An 18,160-nucleotide genomic window follows, 5' to 3' on the forward strand; every position below is an offset into this window, starting at 1 on the left:
AATAAAAATACATATGTCAACGCGCACGCATGCGCGTAATTGTGTGTATGTTACGTTTTCTAATACAAATGTGTAAATACAAAATGTACGCTTATTTTCTAACAAAAAAGCAACTATTGCATTTTACAACAACAAATATAAGTGAAGAAATTATGTATTGTAATATATAATGAAAAAATTATAGTAGGTATTTATTTACTATGTTAGAAAAACATGCGACGTAACCTATGATCAAAGCTTTTAAAATATTAAAGAATTAATATCGAATGACATTTAATACATAATGGGTGAGTGTAGAGTTTAAACATTCAGTATCCTGGTTTTAATTAATACGTATTAAAATATGTAATTATCTTAGATAATGAAAAAGAGAATTTCCTATTTTATCCCAATGGTTCAAAAAATCTTGCAAAAAAGTTACATGATATTTGTAATTGGGATCAACTTGATAATGTAGCTATAGAATATCATGATTTGCAAGAAATCATCTATATAAATTACAGAGAACTTCTTGTTACACAAAGTTTGATTTCTGATTATTTAAAATGCATAAAAAACATTGAATTTATTGGTATAAATTTTGATATTCCTGAATATTGTGTAATTTCTGTGATACTTGGGTAAGATTTTAAATTGTTTGAAATATCTGAGATATTGACATGATAATTATATTTATGATCTGTTTTTTATAGAATCCTAAGTAGTGAGCATAGTTTTGTAAATATACCTGTTGATTCAACAGAATTCATGAATCTAAAAAACCATTTAAGCTTACATTATTTCTTTTCAAAACAAATGGATGTTGAGGGGGATATTGTATACAAATTTAAAATACACAGAGAATGTATTTACCTTATTAAAATCAAAGACATACAGAAACAAATTACCCAAAAAGTAAAACAAAATTATTATGCTTATGCAATTTCTACATCTGGTTCAACAGGAGCACCAAAAGTAGTCAAAGTACCCCACTCATGTATAGTCCCTAATGTTTTAGATTTGAACAAAATATTGGGAATAACAAACTGTGATAAAATTTCTCAATTTACAAATTTTACATTTGATCCTAGTATTATTGAAATTTTTCTTGCTCTTTCAAATGCTGCAACACTATTCATGGTATCAAAGTTATTGAAAAATGATCCAAATAGGTAAATAGTAATTATGTGGGGAAATACAACTTTTATATGGAAACCTGTTTTTACATAAATCTTTATTTTCAGGCTTTTGAAAGAAAGTTATTCTAATCAAATTACTGTACTACAAATAACTCCATCAGTTTTTATGTATAGCTGGACAGCTGAATCTTTAAAATCTAGTATTTTAAGTAATAATACTTTATTAAGAGCTATTCTCTTTGGCGGAGAACCTTTTCCTAAACTAGAATTAATTTCTGAAGCCAAGCATCCTTATAATAATACCAAAATCTATAACATCTATGGTATTACTGAAGTATCCTGTTGGGCTAGTATTAATGAAATTATGATAACAAATACACAATTTAATGTACATTGTTTGGGTCAAGTGTTATCACATACTATATTTCAAGTTAGGAATGAAAGAGATGAAGTAATTACAAATGGTACAGGCTTCCTTTATATAGGTAATTTTTCTATCATAGAGATTTTATTTTAATTTCGTAATACCATAAGAAAAATTGTTATATGTTGTATGTTTTTACGCAGGAAGCAATCAAAGAGTGTGTCTGATGAATGATGAAAATATTGAAGATTTAGAATTACCAGTATTTCGTGATTCTGGTGATATAGTTAATGTGAGTTAATGTGAACATAGACAATACTTAGTAACAACTATAATGCTAATAATACATATATTTCTATTTCAGATTGATGAAGAAGGAAGGATATTTTACAAGGGAAGAAGGGATAGCTTTATTAAAAGATTTGGGAATAAAGTAGATTTAACAAAGCTTAAAGAATTTGTATTACAAATAGATTTTGTGAAAAGTTGTTACGTAATATGGGACAATAGTTGCCATCATTTACATTTATATTTTTCTACTAAGGAGAATGTCACAAATAATCATAATATAAATACTGATATAATGAAACATCTCCACAAATTAGATTCTTTATATAGACCAGATAAAATTCATTTCATGGAGCATATTGAATTTACGTCTAGTGGAAAAATTTCTTTAGAATTTTTAAAAAAGTATCACATACAAAGAATGGTAATACATCAGGCAATAGAAAACATTGACTTCCAACAAATTAAAATTGTTTTTAAATCAATTTGGAAAAATAATTTACAATGTGAAAATGATGGATTTGTAAAATTAGGAGGAACATCTGTAATAGCACTTCAATTATCAAATACTATATCTGAAACACTAAACATAGAATTTCCTGAATTAATTGGCATGCTTTTAATGGATGCTACTATCGACGAATGTCTTAGCTATATAAAAAGTGTTATATTGAATAATGATCAAAAGAAAATGATCAATCTCAAATCTCATTTTAATAGTACTAAAGAAGTCCCTTTAACTAATATTGGTAAAGAAGACATGAAGTCTTTAGAAGATTCTGATGAAAAAAGAAAAACTTGTGACTTGATGATTCAAACAAATGAGATATACACCTGTCAGTGGTCTAAGTGTAGAGGACAAACATGTAAAAATGTCTCAGATATAAATGAAGAACACAAGTTACAATATAACGCAATTTCAAATGTTAAAATATTAAAAACTCATGATTTGAAAAAATGTGTAGATGCATCACCGACTGTATTCCATTATTCAGAGTAAGTACATTTTTAATGAACTATTTTGTATATAGTCTGTGACTCGATGAAAAATTATTTTATTTAGTGGAAAAACATATGCAACTGTTGGTTCTCACTCTGGTTTTATTTTTACTTTTGGATTACAAGAGAAGTGTCGTAATTCTACATTTAAAATCAAACTACCTGATAGGGTTGAAGCCTCAGTTTTGGTTTTGGATGATTTCAGAGGTATAGTGGGTAAGTTTCTTAATTAAAAGTAGGTTTCTTAAAAGACAAAAAATCTATTTGTGTTTCCTTAACTTCTTTTTCTTACAGGATGTTATGATGGTAATATATATTGTTTTCACTTAAAAACAGGGGATATTATTTGGAATCATCAAACAGGAAATGTTGTAAAAAGTTCTGCAATATTGTGTAAAATAAAGGGAATAATATTTGTTGGTTCTTATGACTGCTATATATACTGTCTATCTGTGAAGGTATCTGTTCACAGTGACATTAAATGATACGAAAAAAAAAAGATAATAATAATAATAAATATACATTTTAGGATGGATCTGAAGTTTGGAAATCTAAATTTGGTGATGGAAGTGTTAGCGCATCTGGTTGTTTACATGTTTCGTCAGACACTGTATTGTTTGGAACTTTAGATGGATTGTGTCTAGCACTTCAACAATCATCAGGAAAACTTGTATGGAAGCATAAATTGTCAGATCCAATTTTTGTTGCTCCTTTGTCACTAAATAATGGGCTTGTCTTATTTTGTTCTGTAACAGGACTGCTATGTTGCTTTGATATTGAAGTAAATGTTAAGGTAACATATATAAAAGAATTGGATATATATACTCATTATTTCGTAAAACTAATCGTTCTTACTTGATTTTACTTTTCAACCTTACAGATGTGGTCTTACAAAATCAATGGCAATGTATTTTCATATATTGTGAAGCAGAGTGATACCTCTACAAAGCATGAAACTATTATTCTAGCTAGTCAAAATAAGAATGTGTATTGTTTAGAATCAAAAGATACAAACTTTAAAACTAAACCCACATTAAAATATATATTAAATTTACATTCACCAATCTTCGCTACTCCCTGGTGTGAAAATGATTTTCTGTTCATAGCATGTACAGATGGTACTTTAAATATTTATAACTCTATAAAAAATAGTTTGATAAAAGTTGAAAAACTTCCTGGCGAGGTTTTTTCATCACCAGTTATTGATAATAATATTATAATCATTGGATGCAGGGATAATAACGTCTATATTCTAGAACTTGTTTAAATTATAGTTGGTAAGTAAATATATTAAGTATTCGTTGTGTCATGAAATGGATAGGAATACAAATTAATGAAATTAATATAGTATGATTTATTTTTTGTATGACTGTCATTACAGTTACGTGAATAACGTTTTAGATAAAGTAATAGGGGATCTCGTACCTTTGTTCAATAAATTTCATATGTAATACGAATTCGCGATACGCTTACAGTTTGAAGCAAAATGCAAGCGAAATAAAAAATTCTGAGAAATAGCCAATCACTCATCAACAAAACATTCACGCATACGAAAGTGCACACGTATAGTATTCAAAAACAATGTACGTCTGTGTATACTTATCTCTTTTAGATGTTTCTCTATCAATAATGATGACCTTATAAATATTGGACAAAAAAATATTCCAATTCTTAAGCTCACATAAAATAACAATATCTCAACGATTCCACATTTTTTCTATATTCTCACTCTTACGTATTTGAGATTTATATATATCTATGTAATTTATGTAAATGGTTGGCCGCTTTTTTCTGCTTTCAATATTTTGACATAAATTTTCTACAATCTTTTCTGTTACAGGCAATTAGTTTTTGAAAGTGCTTCAATTTATATGTATGAACTTCGTATCTTTTAATGTATATGTTTGAAATTTGAATTAATATCATAACTAAATGTGCAGAATTATGACATATTTTCTAATGCTATACAGCGACATGCTATTTATATAATTGCGTGTAGGATTCATTTTTTTAAATTACTTCTATATTGTACCTCATGACTTTTTGACTACTGTAATTAGCAATATAACTATAGGATTCTGTAACATTTACAATCTCAATAAACAGTTATCCTTATGTTTTAATTTGATAGTTAAAATATGATACAATTATAAAGTCACGATAATCGGCACTGTCATATTTAATTCAAATCTCATGTCAGTGACGAATACATGGGTACACAAACCGTATAATAAATTGCATTTTGTAATTGTTCAAAATTTATCGACGAATATGCAGACGACAAATATTCTAGTATTAATCTTTTTTTGTGTGTGTGTGAAAATGGTCGTACACGTATACTTTAGACATAATGTAAAAAGGGCAGTTTATAGAATTAGATTGGGATAAATTTGAAAAATAAATTTTGAATAACGTTGCGTTTGTCATTAAAGTTCTCTATTAAAGAGAATCTAGGATTAGGCATAAGTCTATTAGCAGATTGTATCTGCTCTGAGACTTCGGTAAACACCGATGTTATCGGTATACACACATTACATTATGTTGCTTGCTCGCTTTTTTCAATTCAGCATGAACTAGTATTAAAACTGACCAGTAACCGTAATTATCTTATGGTTACTGATCTTCATCGCCTAGGTCTTGCTTTACTTTGTTAAAATCGAACTCCTCGCCAGTGGCTCGTTTAAATATATCAAGAACATCTAAACAAGTAGTTTCAAAATGCGTTGTGGCATCATAACTGGTTGATATAAAAATCTGACTGTCCAGACCGTTGTCTGTTGGTTCCATATAATCAGAAACTGATATGAACTTTTGTTTGATTGGTCCTAGTAAATCCAAGCCAGGTTTGATTTCGGCCCCCGGATTTTTCGTTTCAACCGTAGTAGATACCATAGCTATGAACCATCCTTTCGCCGCTACTTGATGGGTATGTGATACTAGAGATACGTAGATATCGGAATTACGATTAACCTAGGAGATGGAAACATATGAATACAATGACAACATATTGGAACACGGAAACGAAATGTAAATTTCTATTTACTTGTTTCTGAGGAATAATAATTTGCGTTGACAGGGCATCTGCTGTATTCGGTATAGGATGGTCTAAAAGACAAATGCATCTTATCACCTGACCCACTTTTTTCACACGATCAGGTACATATGTGGGATCACAAAATACTTGTTTGCATTGGGCTACTTCATCGCCAGAACGTACACCAACAACCTGCGATAAAAATCAATAATTAATCACGGATTTAATTCAGTAGTTTCCTTTTAATTAAAAAAAAATTCAAATTCGTACCTTTCCATCCTTTATAACGATTTCGTCGATCGGTTTGTCCAACATATACGTTCCACCATAAATCGCGCTAAGTCGTGCGAAACCTTGAGGAAGTTCACCCAAGCCGTACATAGGATACAGATATGGTGATTTTCCGTAACGTGCTAAACTATCGCTATACAATTTAATTCTTCTTATAGTAGTAATTGCGCTTTGGCTTATATATTCGTCGTCTCTGAAACAGCAAAATATTAGCGCATATATCAATCATCAAGTTATTAATATATTTTCAAAATAATATTTATGTTTATATAAATATATATATTTTTTTTACCTATAAAGGGCTAATGCATGCCCTGTGAAATCCTGAGTGTTTTTATCGAGATTAAACTTATTGTACAAAGCGCTCATGTTATTATTAAATGGATCGAAGCCGTCCCAAGTTCTGGGGTCGTCTTCTTGCATGTTCTGCACCCATATAAGGAAACTACGAAAACGTCTTTTCTCGAAAAGGCCCATTAAATCGCTGGACAGTGCTTCTTGCTGATCTATCGGCACCTTCGAAATCTTGCCGGATTTATAGACATACGATCCTTCAACGCACTTGAATTCCAAATAACGCGTCACGCCTGTGTGAATTAGAAGTTTTACCAACAACCCATTTGCCATTAGGAACTTTGGAATCAAATCAACGTTCCAGTCGCGACCACGACCATAAGCTTCATCCGGCGGTGGGGCTTTGAATTTCCTAGATAACGTATGAGAAACTAAAATTAATCATCATAATATTTCACTAATGCGACATATTTCTTTCTGAAAATACAGTTTGAATTTTTGCAAAACTTTCGATAACGCTAGCAGTATGAAAGTACCTTCTATGATTATTATCAGTTTAAGAAATAGTATCTAATTATTAATAATTTCTAATTATTAATATTTACCAATAAAACGTTACAATGTTTTTCATTTATTTTTTCGATATATTCAAAGTGAACAATCAAATAAAAAGTATTTTATCAGTATTTTCCTATTAATATTACGACAATCCGTTCTGGAAAGCAGTTTCGTTCCGTTTACTTTCACATTGTTTTTTAAGCATTCTTTCGATCGGATTATACGCGAGTGCAGCCGAATAACAGTTACTGTTACAACAGATGGGTAGTTTAGATGCGTGTTATAATTTATTGAGTGCAACCGGACACATGATAACCGTCTCTCCGATGAACCAGAAGCACAATCATGCGGTTGTGTTATCGTTCTTCGTGTCATAAACAGTAGAAGAAAATACGTTATGTCATCAGATTTTTTTATTTTTTAAAGAAAAATCTTCGAAAGCATTTAATAAAAATTAATTTCGATGTATATAAAAAACACTTTTTTCATATAAAAAAATTAATGGAAAAGAAACGATGTTGGGTAAAAGAATCAGAGTAACTTTTATTTGAAATTTCGAATTGGCGCAAGGAGGCAAACATATGTTCAATTTCACAGGAAGTGTACTGAGCTAACGGTACCACTTCGATTATCCAACATATTTCTCCTGTTAAGTCCTTAAACACATGACAGATTAATCTCGTATCTTGTCACGTATTCTTTTTGTATTCGAAGCGATTAAATAGATATACATAATTTTTTTTTAATGATAAATGAAGGTATGTGGAAGGAGGTGAGAGGTGGGAGGTGGGAGATTGGGATGGACGAGCGAGTGGCAAGGAAAAATGTATCTTAAAAGGGAAATAGCGTGTCGCGGTAATTGCAAAATACTACACAGCTAATTCATTAAGTTCGATGGAGCATGTATTTCTCTGGGGCGGGACCTTCCCCCCTCCCTCTTATCGAATGACGTTTTAGTCAATCTCCCGACAGAATTGTTTAGAAACGAATGAATATTTGGAAGCAGTTGAAGAGTAACGACGCATCACGGCAGGTGAATACGTACGTCACGCTTCGCCTCGGGATGTGCTTAACGGAAGAATTTAACCAAACGATAATCAACGGCTATCGCGAAATAAAACGGGGAAAAAATCAATATTAAAGACGAATCATTGCATCGTACGAGTAGTTGATCACACAGTTCCAAATACGATACTAATGCCGGCAATAGTATGACATTAAAATGGATCATGGGAATATTTGATTGATCGAAATAACTTACGCGAATAGATCATCCAGAGGCGTAATCGAGGCAGATTCACCGCCGTAATATTTATTCCGATCTACATGGAGCACTTTCTTCCCACTGACCGATAGCATACCCGAAAGTATGCATTCCTTGAGTCCGGTGCCCAACACGATCGCGTCGTATTCTTCATTCATGTTGCTCGAAATACAGAGAAATTGATCACAGCACTGAACGCGAGGTTCTCGTGAATCTTTCTTAGGAATGCTACAAAAGTCGGAAAAACGATAGCACACGGCCGCGCGTCTGCCAACCTGCACGACTATTATGCCGGAACGGAAGACCTCGTTCTTTCGCTCGTAACTGATGACGGAGTTGCTGGTAGAACGTCGGTAGAGGTGGTGTTACTGATGATGGAGCTACTGCGATGTTATATTCTCCCTAGGTTCTCGCAATTCCCCATTCTACAAATCATTCGAGCGTATCTTTTATAAAGTAGCAAAATTGCATATTTCTGAGCTTTAGAGATTTTATTATTACATTTAAAATACTCCATTAACGTTTTGCGATTTTAAAACCTTAGTAAATCGATGAAATAGTTGACTAATCATGGAAAAATACGAATCATGCTTTATAAAAGTACTAGTATCCATTTTTTGTACATATATATACTTATGTATCCGTTTGATTTACAGAGTGAAAGCTATAATTATAAATGTATCAACTTTTGTTACAAATGCAGGATGACTTTCAAAAACCGCGGAAGCGCGATACTAGGGACTTTGTATTCTGTGCGTTAAAAACTTTGATGTCGAAGTACTACGACAGATGGCATTAGTACGAGATTGTAAGTAGTCGGCCGATACGAATTGTCAGTGCGTGTACGATAGTAAGGTCATTCGGTTTGTTGCCGCGGAACGTGAACGAGGTATTTGGAACCTGAGAGCGTATGCAGGATATCGCGTGTATTTCTCGAAACGATCGTGAACAGGACAATGTAACCGAGGGGAGGATCGTTTCGTTGTGCATTTACATAGAGCGTTGTAACGTGTCAAGATGTGCGAGTAGTAAATTTGGTATTTCGACAGGGAGATGCTTCGAGAGAAACGCGGTGTGCTGTAACCCGTTAGTTTTCTTGTCAAGAAAAGACACGCGAAAGTACCGGTTGGTTTTCCTGGTTCGATTTAGTTGTGCTCTTGACGTGATGAGAGTTCGAAGACGTACAGGACAATAGTGTGTCTCCTCTTTTGCTTTCACAAAAGCATTAAACAAGGCCACGTGGACCACGTTGGGAGCCTGGAAAAATGTAAGAGCGAAACTTTTTTATCTTGTCATGGCTATCTCTCTAATTATATTTAAATTTTTAACAATATTTCTATCTATCTAATTTTGGTACACAAGCTGTTAAAATCAGAAATAAACACGAGGTGGAGGGAAAGTGAAAGAGATGTTTGCCAGGAAATGATACGTTTCGAGTTGATTATGTTCTTTTTAGTCGATGTCACTGTTAACAAATACGTGTCGTGTTCATGGAAATTAGATTCAGACTGATCTTCATAAGAGAGTGTGTTACGCGAATAAACGTTGAACCAAAAAGATGTATGGTCCCTAACTGATGTGCAGTTGTCAGGAATGCGCGGCTGACATAATTCATATCGTACAGAGTATATAGATCGAAAACTCCGAGTACAGGGAATATCATCCGAATCGCAACTCTTGAATCGACCTCGCTGTCGCGTTCCATAATTTCCAATGCTTATTTTACGTCGCTGTTTTGAACGTTTACTTAATTATTACGAGAAAGTTTCATCTAAATGCGGAAGTACTAGGCGTTCTAGCGAAACGGTAACGAGAGAGTCTGGAAAAGCGAGAACGTTTAAACCAAACGTTTATGACAAGAGATAATCAGAATCCGATATAGCAACATTTATTGAAATCGAAAAGAAAGAATCGAAAGAAAAAATCGAAAAGAATATTATTCAATGATCGTTTAACTGTCATTCTTTAAAACTCATAACCATACATGATGATGATTATGCAAATTCATACCATCCCATATTCACTAAAACCATATAAAATATTCATCTTTTTTTTAAATTAACTAATTCCACTAGAAAAATATAATTGATATATTTAATTTAAGAAAATAAGGGAAAAATTTCTTCATTTTAAAAAACATCGCGAGAAACTGTTTGGACATATTTGAATTAACCTATCAAAGATGAACAGTGCATTTAACGCAACGTTTCAGTTGCAATTTATTTTCGAGCAATTTATATTATCGAATACTGTTTTTTTAGTTCTTTATACAAAAGGGAATTCCAAGATGTCATTTTCGTCGCTATCTTTTCTACTTCATAGATTTATAGATTTTTTGAAGTACGTACATGTAATATTAGACTAATTACGTTTATGTAATTCGATATTCTTATAAACATAACTTAAAACATGAGATGTGAATAGAAATATGTTTCAACTATTATTCTTATTATTATTTTATTTTCTTCGTCCATACGCTGCATGTATTTATAGACATATATAGATCGTGTTTCAATTATAAAATATTATAACAAATATTTCACTTTCTATGTTTTATATATTTCTACATATTATATGTATTCTGTAGATTTCTATACTCTCAAAATATCTTGTAAAAGCCAAAATATCCGCATAAGATAAACTATCGTTTGGATTTTAACCTTCGCAGGTAGTAAGGTACGCTGGCTGAGTTAAGAATGACCGGTATTGACCATAGATGCAAACCTCCCCAACCTACCCTCATAAATGCTACTGTTATGTACACAATGAAGAATGGAATAACGAATAAGCAATATATTTTTAAAAATAAGTCCTTCCGATGAATAATATGTCATTATTATGATTCAGGATACATAGTGTATGCTTTTGGGATATTCTTTTCTATTTTTTTTTCCGTGTGCTTGTTGCAACACGTTTATATGGAAAGTTACTTTATTATTTTTAAATTTATAAATGATCAACTGATCGCTTATTCGAAAAATATCTGTGTCGAAAATGATCCAATCGTTGGATCACGGGAGACAATCGGTTAAGCGATTAAAAAGAAAGTGGAATGATATTTCGCAAAATTCAGTACGTTCCTTGGGTATCGTCGAATGGGTCGAAGGTCAGTGCGGAGAATCAGTCGCCGTCTTCTTTCTTTTTCTTTTTCTTTTCCCTTTTTCCAAAGCGACCGTCGGTCGTGGTTGTCCGACCGCGAAACCGGTTGTGCTCGGTCTGAGTATCGTTGAGTAGTCTCCTAGAATCGGAACGAAAAAAGAAGCAAGTTTCCGAGCGAGGTCATCCCCGGTTCGTTATCCGCAGGACCGTTCGAGAGCGTCTACTCGTTAAATTGCATAAACTCCGTCGTAGTGCGTCGAACGGTTCGCTTGGGTGGAATGAGTACCGGTGCGCGTGAAAGAACGCATAGAACGCTGCTGACGTTGACTTTGCGTTGACAAAATAGAAGAGGGCCGCGACAGAATCAAAATAAATCCGTTCGATGTTCGCCAGTTAAAAAGAGAAGCGGTTTCGTTAGAATTTGATTGGAGATTGGTAAAGCCGGTAAGCCTGTTCGCAACGTATAACGAGCTACTGTTAGGACGAGCTAATTGGGATTCTAGATCCTTGTTCGTTGTACATTTCGTGGGCTTAAATTCCTAGTACAAGCGAAGTCAGGGAGATTGTATGATTCAAGCTAGCAGGACTATTATTAATAACAAAATTGCGTTGGAGAAAATCATGATTTATATTTGAGAATATCAAGGTTGCAAGCGTTTCGAGAATACGTGGTTAATTTTCAATGAAACGGCAAGCTATTCTACATACAGAAATAAATCGAAAATAATAAGATAAATATAAAATAAAACGTAGAATAAAATTTGTTTGTTTAAGGTGTCGCGTTTGACGAAAAGTTTGAATATGTTTAGTTAAAAATAAATACTCGATGAATTTTCAAACTTTTATTTACTCGAAAACAGAATATCACGCGACGACATTTTATTCCACGGTATCGACTTATTTTCGCATGTCGAGCAACCTGTTCGCTCTTGCTCATTCGAGAATTAATCCAATATACACGTATACTCGATATGTTTTCAAACTTACTAAAGAGAAACTATAATTTCATTTTTTTACATTGTGTCCGCATTTATACAAGTTAGTCAAGTTTCTAACTATATTTTACCGACTTAAAGCTAGAACTTTATAGCAAAGTAATTACGAAATACGTGTTTAGGCTAGATAGGGAGATTGTTAAAGAATGAGTAAGCACGTAATTGGCCTAAACTACTAAACAAATTTACATGAAGGATACAGCTGAAAAACACGATAAGTCACGTTTTCTGTCTTTCCTACCGCCTATTCTCTTTACCCTCTTTTTCTTATCTTCTCGAACGTTTAAATTTCGGATTCCAGTTTCGCATATTTAAACATCGTTTTAGTCCGCTGTAGGATAGTTCGTTGCAACATGGTCCGCCATATAAGGAAACAAAGAAATGCATGGAAATTATATTCGGTCGTATTGCAGTTGGTGAGTCGCGGTTTCAAACTAATCGACGAATAGATAGCAAAGCGTATTATTAACGATTTACCTTGGACGATGTACGCGTTGTTTATCCTTTGTATATCATTTATATTTACACGTGAATGTTTTTCTCTTATGGATCGTTACTAATGTCCTGTATTTTCGCTTGCTTTCGAAAAGCTTGTTAGACGTGTAAGTGGCGAAACAGCTACAAACCCATTCAAAGCGTAAACGTTGAGCCACCGGTTCAAGCCACCGTTTGAGCTACGATTGTCCACCGGTTTGCCTCAATTTCGTTGCAGCAGTTACATTTTATGGAGCTGTTTCAAAGTAATCCGACTCGGTATCAGGTTCGTAGGATAAAAGAGTCGCTGTCGTGTTAACAAACTATCGAAGTAACAATTTCGAATTCTTATCCGTCATGCGATGATAATTAGAAAGGATAATAGCTGGTTGTCGGTGCGAGGTTGAAACGCGTAGCAACTCTGCTGTTTAGGGGCGTGTAGAGCGTTAGATATTCGTCTGACCCAATTCCATCGTTCAACTTTTCTGTCCTTGATATTGTCCGTGTATAGTAGAAGTCGGGATTTACGTCGGAACGACCACTGTTATCGATCACCAGCGGAATCCTTTGCTCGGTTTACGTGCACGATGAGCGTGTTCGCTTTCCGCGACCATCGATGAGCGAAAGCTCGTCCATCTTCGTTTCGATCGTAACAACCTGCCGATTCGAAGGTACGGTGAAACTTGGATGAGTCTTCTAACCCGAGATCTTTCAACACGAGAATCTCCCTAACTAAGAGTATAATCTTATTTATTCCCTTCTGTTTCGCTACGAAAATTTCTACCAGGTTCGGCTGTAGCAAATTTTCCAATTCAATGAAATTTAATCTTCCGATAAAAGTGACGAGACCTGGCTACGACCTTGAAACGTTAGCCTGCAACACGACCGAGATACACAGTATCGTCGAAACAATTAATCGATTATTTAAGTTTACTCGCCTCTCGACTAAATTGGTGTCAACGCTTTGCCAGTTAATTATTTCCCTGAAAATCGAAGATTATTTTCGGGACAGGTTTTCATTCATCGTGACGCCGAAGTAGGTCCGTTCTGTCTTGGACGATTTCCCGACAACGTAATTTTGCACGGTCGCGGCTGTCGTCGTTCCTAAAGCAAATACTATTAACGTAATTCACGTTGGTATCCGTCCCTTCTCGCTCAATGATATTTTTTATCTATCTACATTTCCGTCGCTGCTTGTTTGCTCGCGGAACAGCGTTTCGATAGAGCCACCGTATCGAATTTTATAGCTTCACGCAGTTTACCCTAATTAGCTTGATAACTTCGTTAATAGATATTCGTACGAAAAACGTACAGTTCACTGGTTCGTTGTTAATTCTCCAGATCTATTGTATGTACAATACATAGAGTGGCTACAAAAGGTATTTGCACACCATCGTATTCGTTATGGCATCGACGTACCGATCAATTAAGTTTAAGTATATGAAATTGCCTATCATTTGGTGGTACTTGGATATGGCTACAAAAATTTCATACCACGAAAGTAAGGCATAGAACGTGACGATAAAACGCTTCGTTGAAAACCGAGAGTGTGTGCAAATGCTTTTCGTAGTCGCTATAGTTTGAGATGTATTCGACAAAGAGCAAGAGAGATAAAGAGAGTGAGTGGTCGCGAATTGGAGATCGGGAGACCAACTTTATCGTCTCGCAAACCGACGCGTACGCAACGAACGACCGATAAGTTCGCATATGCTCGAGTATGCTCAAACGCGAGAGTCGCAAGGGTGCGTGCCAAGAGAAAGGAACACGAGCTCGTTTGCTTTCGCGTAGAACCAGCGAACGAAACATCTACCGATCGTCCAAGAATCATCGACCTGTTAGCCGATTTTTAAATAAATAAGCCGGGGTTGTTCTCGCAAATTCGTATTTCTATCAATTAAAATTTCGAAACCTACAGCGATTACAACAAAAAGCATTGGCACGCTATTGTACTTGTTATACCGTTTACGTATTAGGTAGCCCGATCCAACACGCATGCCATTAACCGAACATTAATATCGAGCAGTTGACGCGTCTTTGTAAAATTAGAATCGAATCTTCTCGCGAGCCTCGAGTTCAAGTTTTCCGACGGACGTTGGTTTTTTGTCACGTTTCCGGTATTCGGTTTCCTCGATCTCGACGTTCATGTATCATGGACATTGATGTATCTAGACACTTCTGTTGAAGGGCACAACAACGTTATGTTGCGAAGTCAATCTTCTCAACGATGCTATTGGATTATTCGGCATAAGGTGATTAGCGTTTCGCAACATTTTGTAAAATTTCCAGAGACACTGTCGAGCACTTTCATCGATCGATTCGCCCGGTGTTTGCTCGAAAAACTTTCCCCCCACCGTCTTTCTCTGTCTGTGCAATCTTATTAATAGCATATCTATGTCGGGTAAGTGCAAGTGCACCTACGATCGCGAGAGAGTACGCTTCGAAACGCATTACGTTGTACTTCCTGCATACCATCTGACGCGTCGTTACAGGATTGCTTCCCTCTGCCATCGTTTTAGAGATACGTGGTTCGCGATTCATTCATCTTTTCGATAATATCGGCGACGATCCGATCTTTCGAGCGATTTCGAGCGATTAGCATCGTTGCAACGGAGATACCACTTCGTCTTCTGATTATTTACTCGATTGCTCGATATGCAGAGTGGCTAGCAAGATACCGATTGATTCGAATTATTCGTAATTTCACACTGGAAGATGAGAAAGCGATTAACTTTCGACTTTGTTGGCTGAAGATTTAAAGACTTTTGGTATCGCTCGTTGTCAATTCTCTTTTATTTTATACTTTAATCTCTGACTCTCTTTTATACTTTAATCCATGCTGTCGGATTGATAATATAAGCACCTACTTGGCATCTTCATATCCGACAGTGTGTCTTTCCTATTCGACTCCTTGTGGTTCGCAATCTACGGGTCAGGTCACGATCCTTTGTGGGGATCTACGGTGAAGCGTTTTCTAGGGTGCGCCAGGGTTATCTTTAATTAAAAATATTTACCACTAATTAAATACTACCGTGTTAACACCCAACGTTTAATTTTATCTTTTCTTTTACCCAACCCGAATGTTGCGTATTATCGACTAAAGAGCAACCGGTCAGGTCAAACCGATCGGTCGATATCGCGTACCTCGAATGACTTAACGTTCAAGGTAGAGGAGATGGAATAACTCGAGTGTTAGATTTAGACGGCACTTGACTTGTATACGTTGTATCACTTAACCACACTAAGTTGGGACTTTGTCGTCCTGTGTTTGTAAGTCTACGTTGCTTGTAGTTGAACTAAATTGGGACTTTGTCGTCCTATGTCTGTATTGTCCGATGGTTGAAGCTGAACTCAACTCGTCCCTCCCGGCTGGTCCTTGCCTGGGTTTTCCCTGGCCTCGAGTCATTACGTTTGCTGCCCTGGGAGGACCGGTAATTCGGAATTTGTGAATGAGTGAAATGGGCCTATCCGTGCCATAAACGACAACTGAAATTCCGAACACCGAACCTTAACCTCTGTCCTTGAAATTATCACACGTAGGAGATGTTTTGATTAATTTTATATGCATATTGACTTTCTAAGATATAAAGTCGGTAGGTTGTATTCACACTGCTCAAATGGGAACCATTACAATTAGAGTTATATTCTGAAATACCCATTTCTAACACATTTCCCTTAGCTTATAATAAATGCAAATTGCAAGGATCTCTCTTCCATTCTATAGATGATGCGGATTCTTCCGTTATCCTTTGTCCATTGTTCTATGCAAACTCAAATACTCGGTCAGAGACAGAGCTAGTCATTGACTCGGAAAATATCTCTTACGCTAGGCCAGGTAATTTGGCTATTATAAAACAGGGTCCCTACTCAAAAACTGTTGAGAAATGCTGATACGAGCCAACCTTAATAGACTCAGTACCTACCTGTGTTTAGATGTGCCAGCATGTCCGAGGTCGGTGTGCCAGAAGCAGCGAGCGACGAGATCGACAGACAAGGGTCGCTTTACGTTTTCCCGGGGCCGGGTCGTCAGCATTATCCCGGCTCGGCGTCGTTACAGTCGACGACCGCCACTGTTCCCGATGCCTCGACCTCTGTTCCCACGAGCATCCCTTCGTCGAGTGCATTCGCGATGAGCAAGACCGAGAACGAGAACGTAGACGAGGAGATCGCCACACGAGGCAGACGAAGACCGTGCTCGAGGACTCATGCCAGGTCGGCCAGCCACGGCGGAGTGTTAGCGGAATGTCTGACGAACACGGGGCTGCAGCCACATGCGGGCTCCTACCTGGGCCCTCTGTCCGCGATCGGTGGTTCGAGGCCCTCGGCTTTGAAGAAACCTGGCCATCAGAGAGCGTTCAGTCAGGGTCAAGTGATCGATGTGCAAGGACACTCGGTCATGGGGCACAGCCGTGTTGGATCCAGAACAGATTTTATACTTCCGCCCGGTCACAGGGAGGATTCGAGGCCACCAACCGCTGGGAAAGTGCCCTCATTTCGAGGTCACTCACGCCAAGCATCCAGGTATTTGCTTTTTCACCCTTTTGCTTTCCTCGCTTTTTCCTGTTTGTTATTGCAGCGGCTATGTTGTTCTTTCCTCCGAAAGCAGACGGACCTAGAACGCGAGAGATACGTTCCACGTTGTAGGAACTTTGTATTACGTGGAACGCAAAATGGACTGGTTTCTGTAAATACAGCGCGTCATCGCGGTACGACCGGCAACAAGGAGGATCATTGTACGCGAAGAAACGGATTGAAATTATAGAATAACGTCTATTTTGAACGGCGCTTTGTTTTCGACGAAATAGAGTTCGAAAATTTGCACGGTGCACGCGAACTTGGCCGATGACCGATCGCGTACGAATAAACAGCAGGTTATTCCGTGTGCGAATATAAGCGAGAAACGTAGAATAATATTCGAGAAAATGGAGTTTGAACGCGTTTAGTTGGTAGAATTGGCCAGACACAGGCATTCTAAAAAAGATTGTACTCTACGCTTTCGTGTTATTTTCGTACGTAAAATAACGCAGAATTTTGATGTTTGGTAGTAGTGTGGATGCATGCAAATTGATTGTAATTCCGCTGCTGATTCGGTGTTGTCGACAGAACTTGTATCGCTGAACTCTCAAAAATAACTTGCTTTTTATTGTCCGCAGAGGAAAACCGATTAACATGCTTACCGTTTTCGCCGTGACCGTGCTTCTCCTTTGTTAAAGACCGAAGACTGAATTCTTTATCGCGTTTAGACACGAATCTCAATATACCGGTAATATTATGCAAATTCTACGCTAAAAGGAATATTATTCGTTGTAGGCGTTTATCGGAGCGTTTAACTTGATCCGAGGTTGAAAACTCCAAATATTATTCCAGCTAGGCTTTTATTCGACC

General features: G+C 36.1%; 3 protein-coding genes across 8 annotated transcripts in view; 2 read left to right on the plus strand and 1 right to left on the minus strand.

Annotated features, from left to right (window-relative positions):
* The first annotated feature begins 1 nt into the window (after position 1).
* Positions 2-4,233, plus strand: Aasdh (Aminoadipate-semialdehyde dehydrogenase). 3 transcript variants are annotated; one of them, XM_069116064.1, is made up of 11 exons: positions 2-287; positions 359-620; positions 693-1,151; positions 1,224-1,327; positions 1,400-1,603; positions 1,686-1,774; positions 1,847-2,766; positions 2,834-2,985; positions 3,064-3,227; positions 3,299-3,562; positions 3,650-4,233. In XM_069116064.1, exons 1-11 carry the CDS (start codon positions 284-286, stop codon positions 4,034-4,036), a joined length of 3,009 nt encoding a protein of 1,002 aa, XP_068972165.1. In that variant the 5' UTR covers positions 2-283; the 3' UTR covers positions 4,037-4,233. The 3 variants fall into 3 exon arrangements, with proteins under 3 accessions (XP_068972165.1, XP_068972166.1, XP_068972164.1); XM_069116065.1 differs by having other exon boundaries at positions 1,224-1,603; positions 3,299-3,439; positions 3,525-3,562; positions 3,650-3,787; XM_069116063.1 differs by having other exon boundaries at positions 1,224-1,603.
* Gdi (GDP dissociation inhibitor) lies at positions 4,104-8,585 on the minus strand. Its single transcript, XM_069116066.1, has 5 exons — positions 8,208-8,585; positions 6,387-6,800; positions 6,074-6,287; positions 5,813-5,995; positions 4,104-5,739 (listed from the first exon to the last, which is right to left on the minus strand). Exons 1-5 carry the CDS (start codon positions 8,366-8,368, stop codon positions 5,383-5,385), a joined length of 1,329 nt encoding a protein of 442 aa, XP_068972167.1. The 5' UTR covers positions 8,369-8,585; the 3' UTR covers positions 4,104-5,382.
* A 443-nt stretch (positions 8,586-9,028) lies between these two features.
* Positions 9,029-18,160, plus strand: part of LOC138181262 (phospholipid-transporting ATPase VD) — a 28,785-nt gene continuing 19,653 nt past the window's right edge. For 3 of the 4 annotated variants that reach the window (XM_069115985.1, XM_069115984.1, XM_069115986.1), the window contains exons 1-2: positions 9,030-9,477; positions 16,709-17,296. In XM_069115985.1, coding sequence (XP_068972086.1) covers positions 16,719-17,296 — 578 coding nt within the window. In that variant the 5' untranslated portion in view covers positions 9,030-9,477; positions 16,709-16,718. Of the gene's footprint in view, positions 9,478-16,708; positions 17,297-18,160 lie in introns of all 4 variants that reach the window. The other variant, XR_011173478.1, reaches the window with a different exon arrangement.

This window comes from Bombus flavifrons, chromosome 6 (genome assembly GCF_040668555.2).
Source record: "Bombus flavifrons isolate JBK064 chromosome 6, iyBomFlav1_principal, whole genome shotgun sequence".
Classification (NCBI taxonomy): domain Eukaryota; kingdom Metazoa; phylum Arthropoda; class Insecta; order Hymenoptera; family Apidae; genus Bombus; species Bombus flavifrons.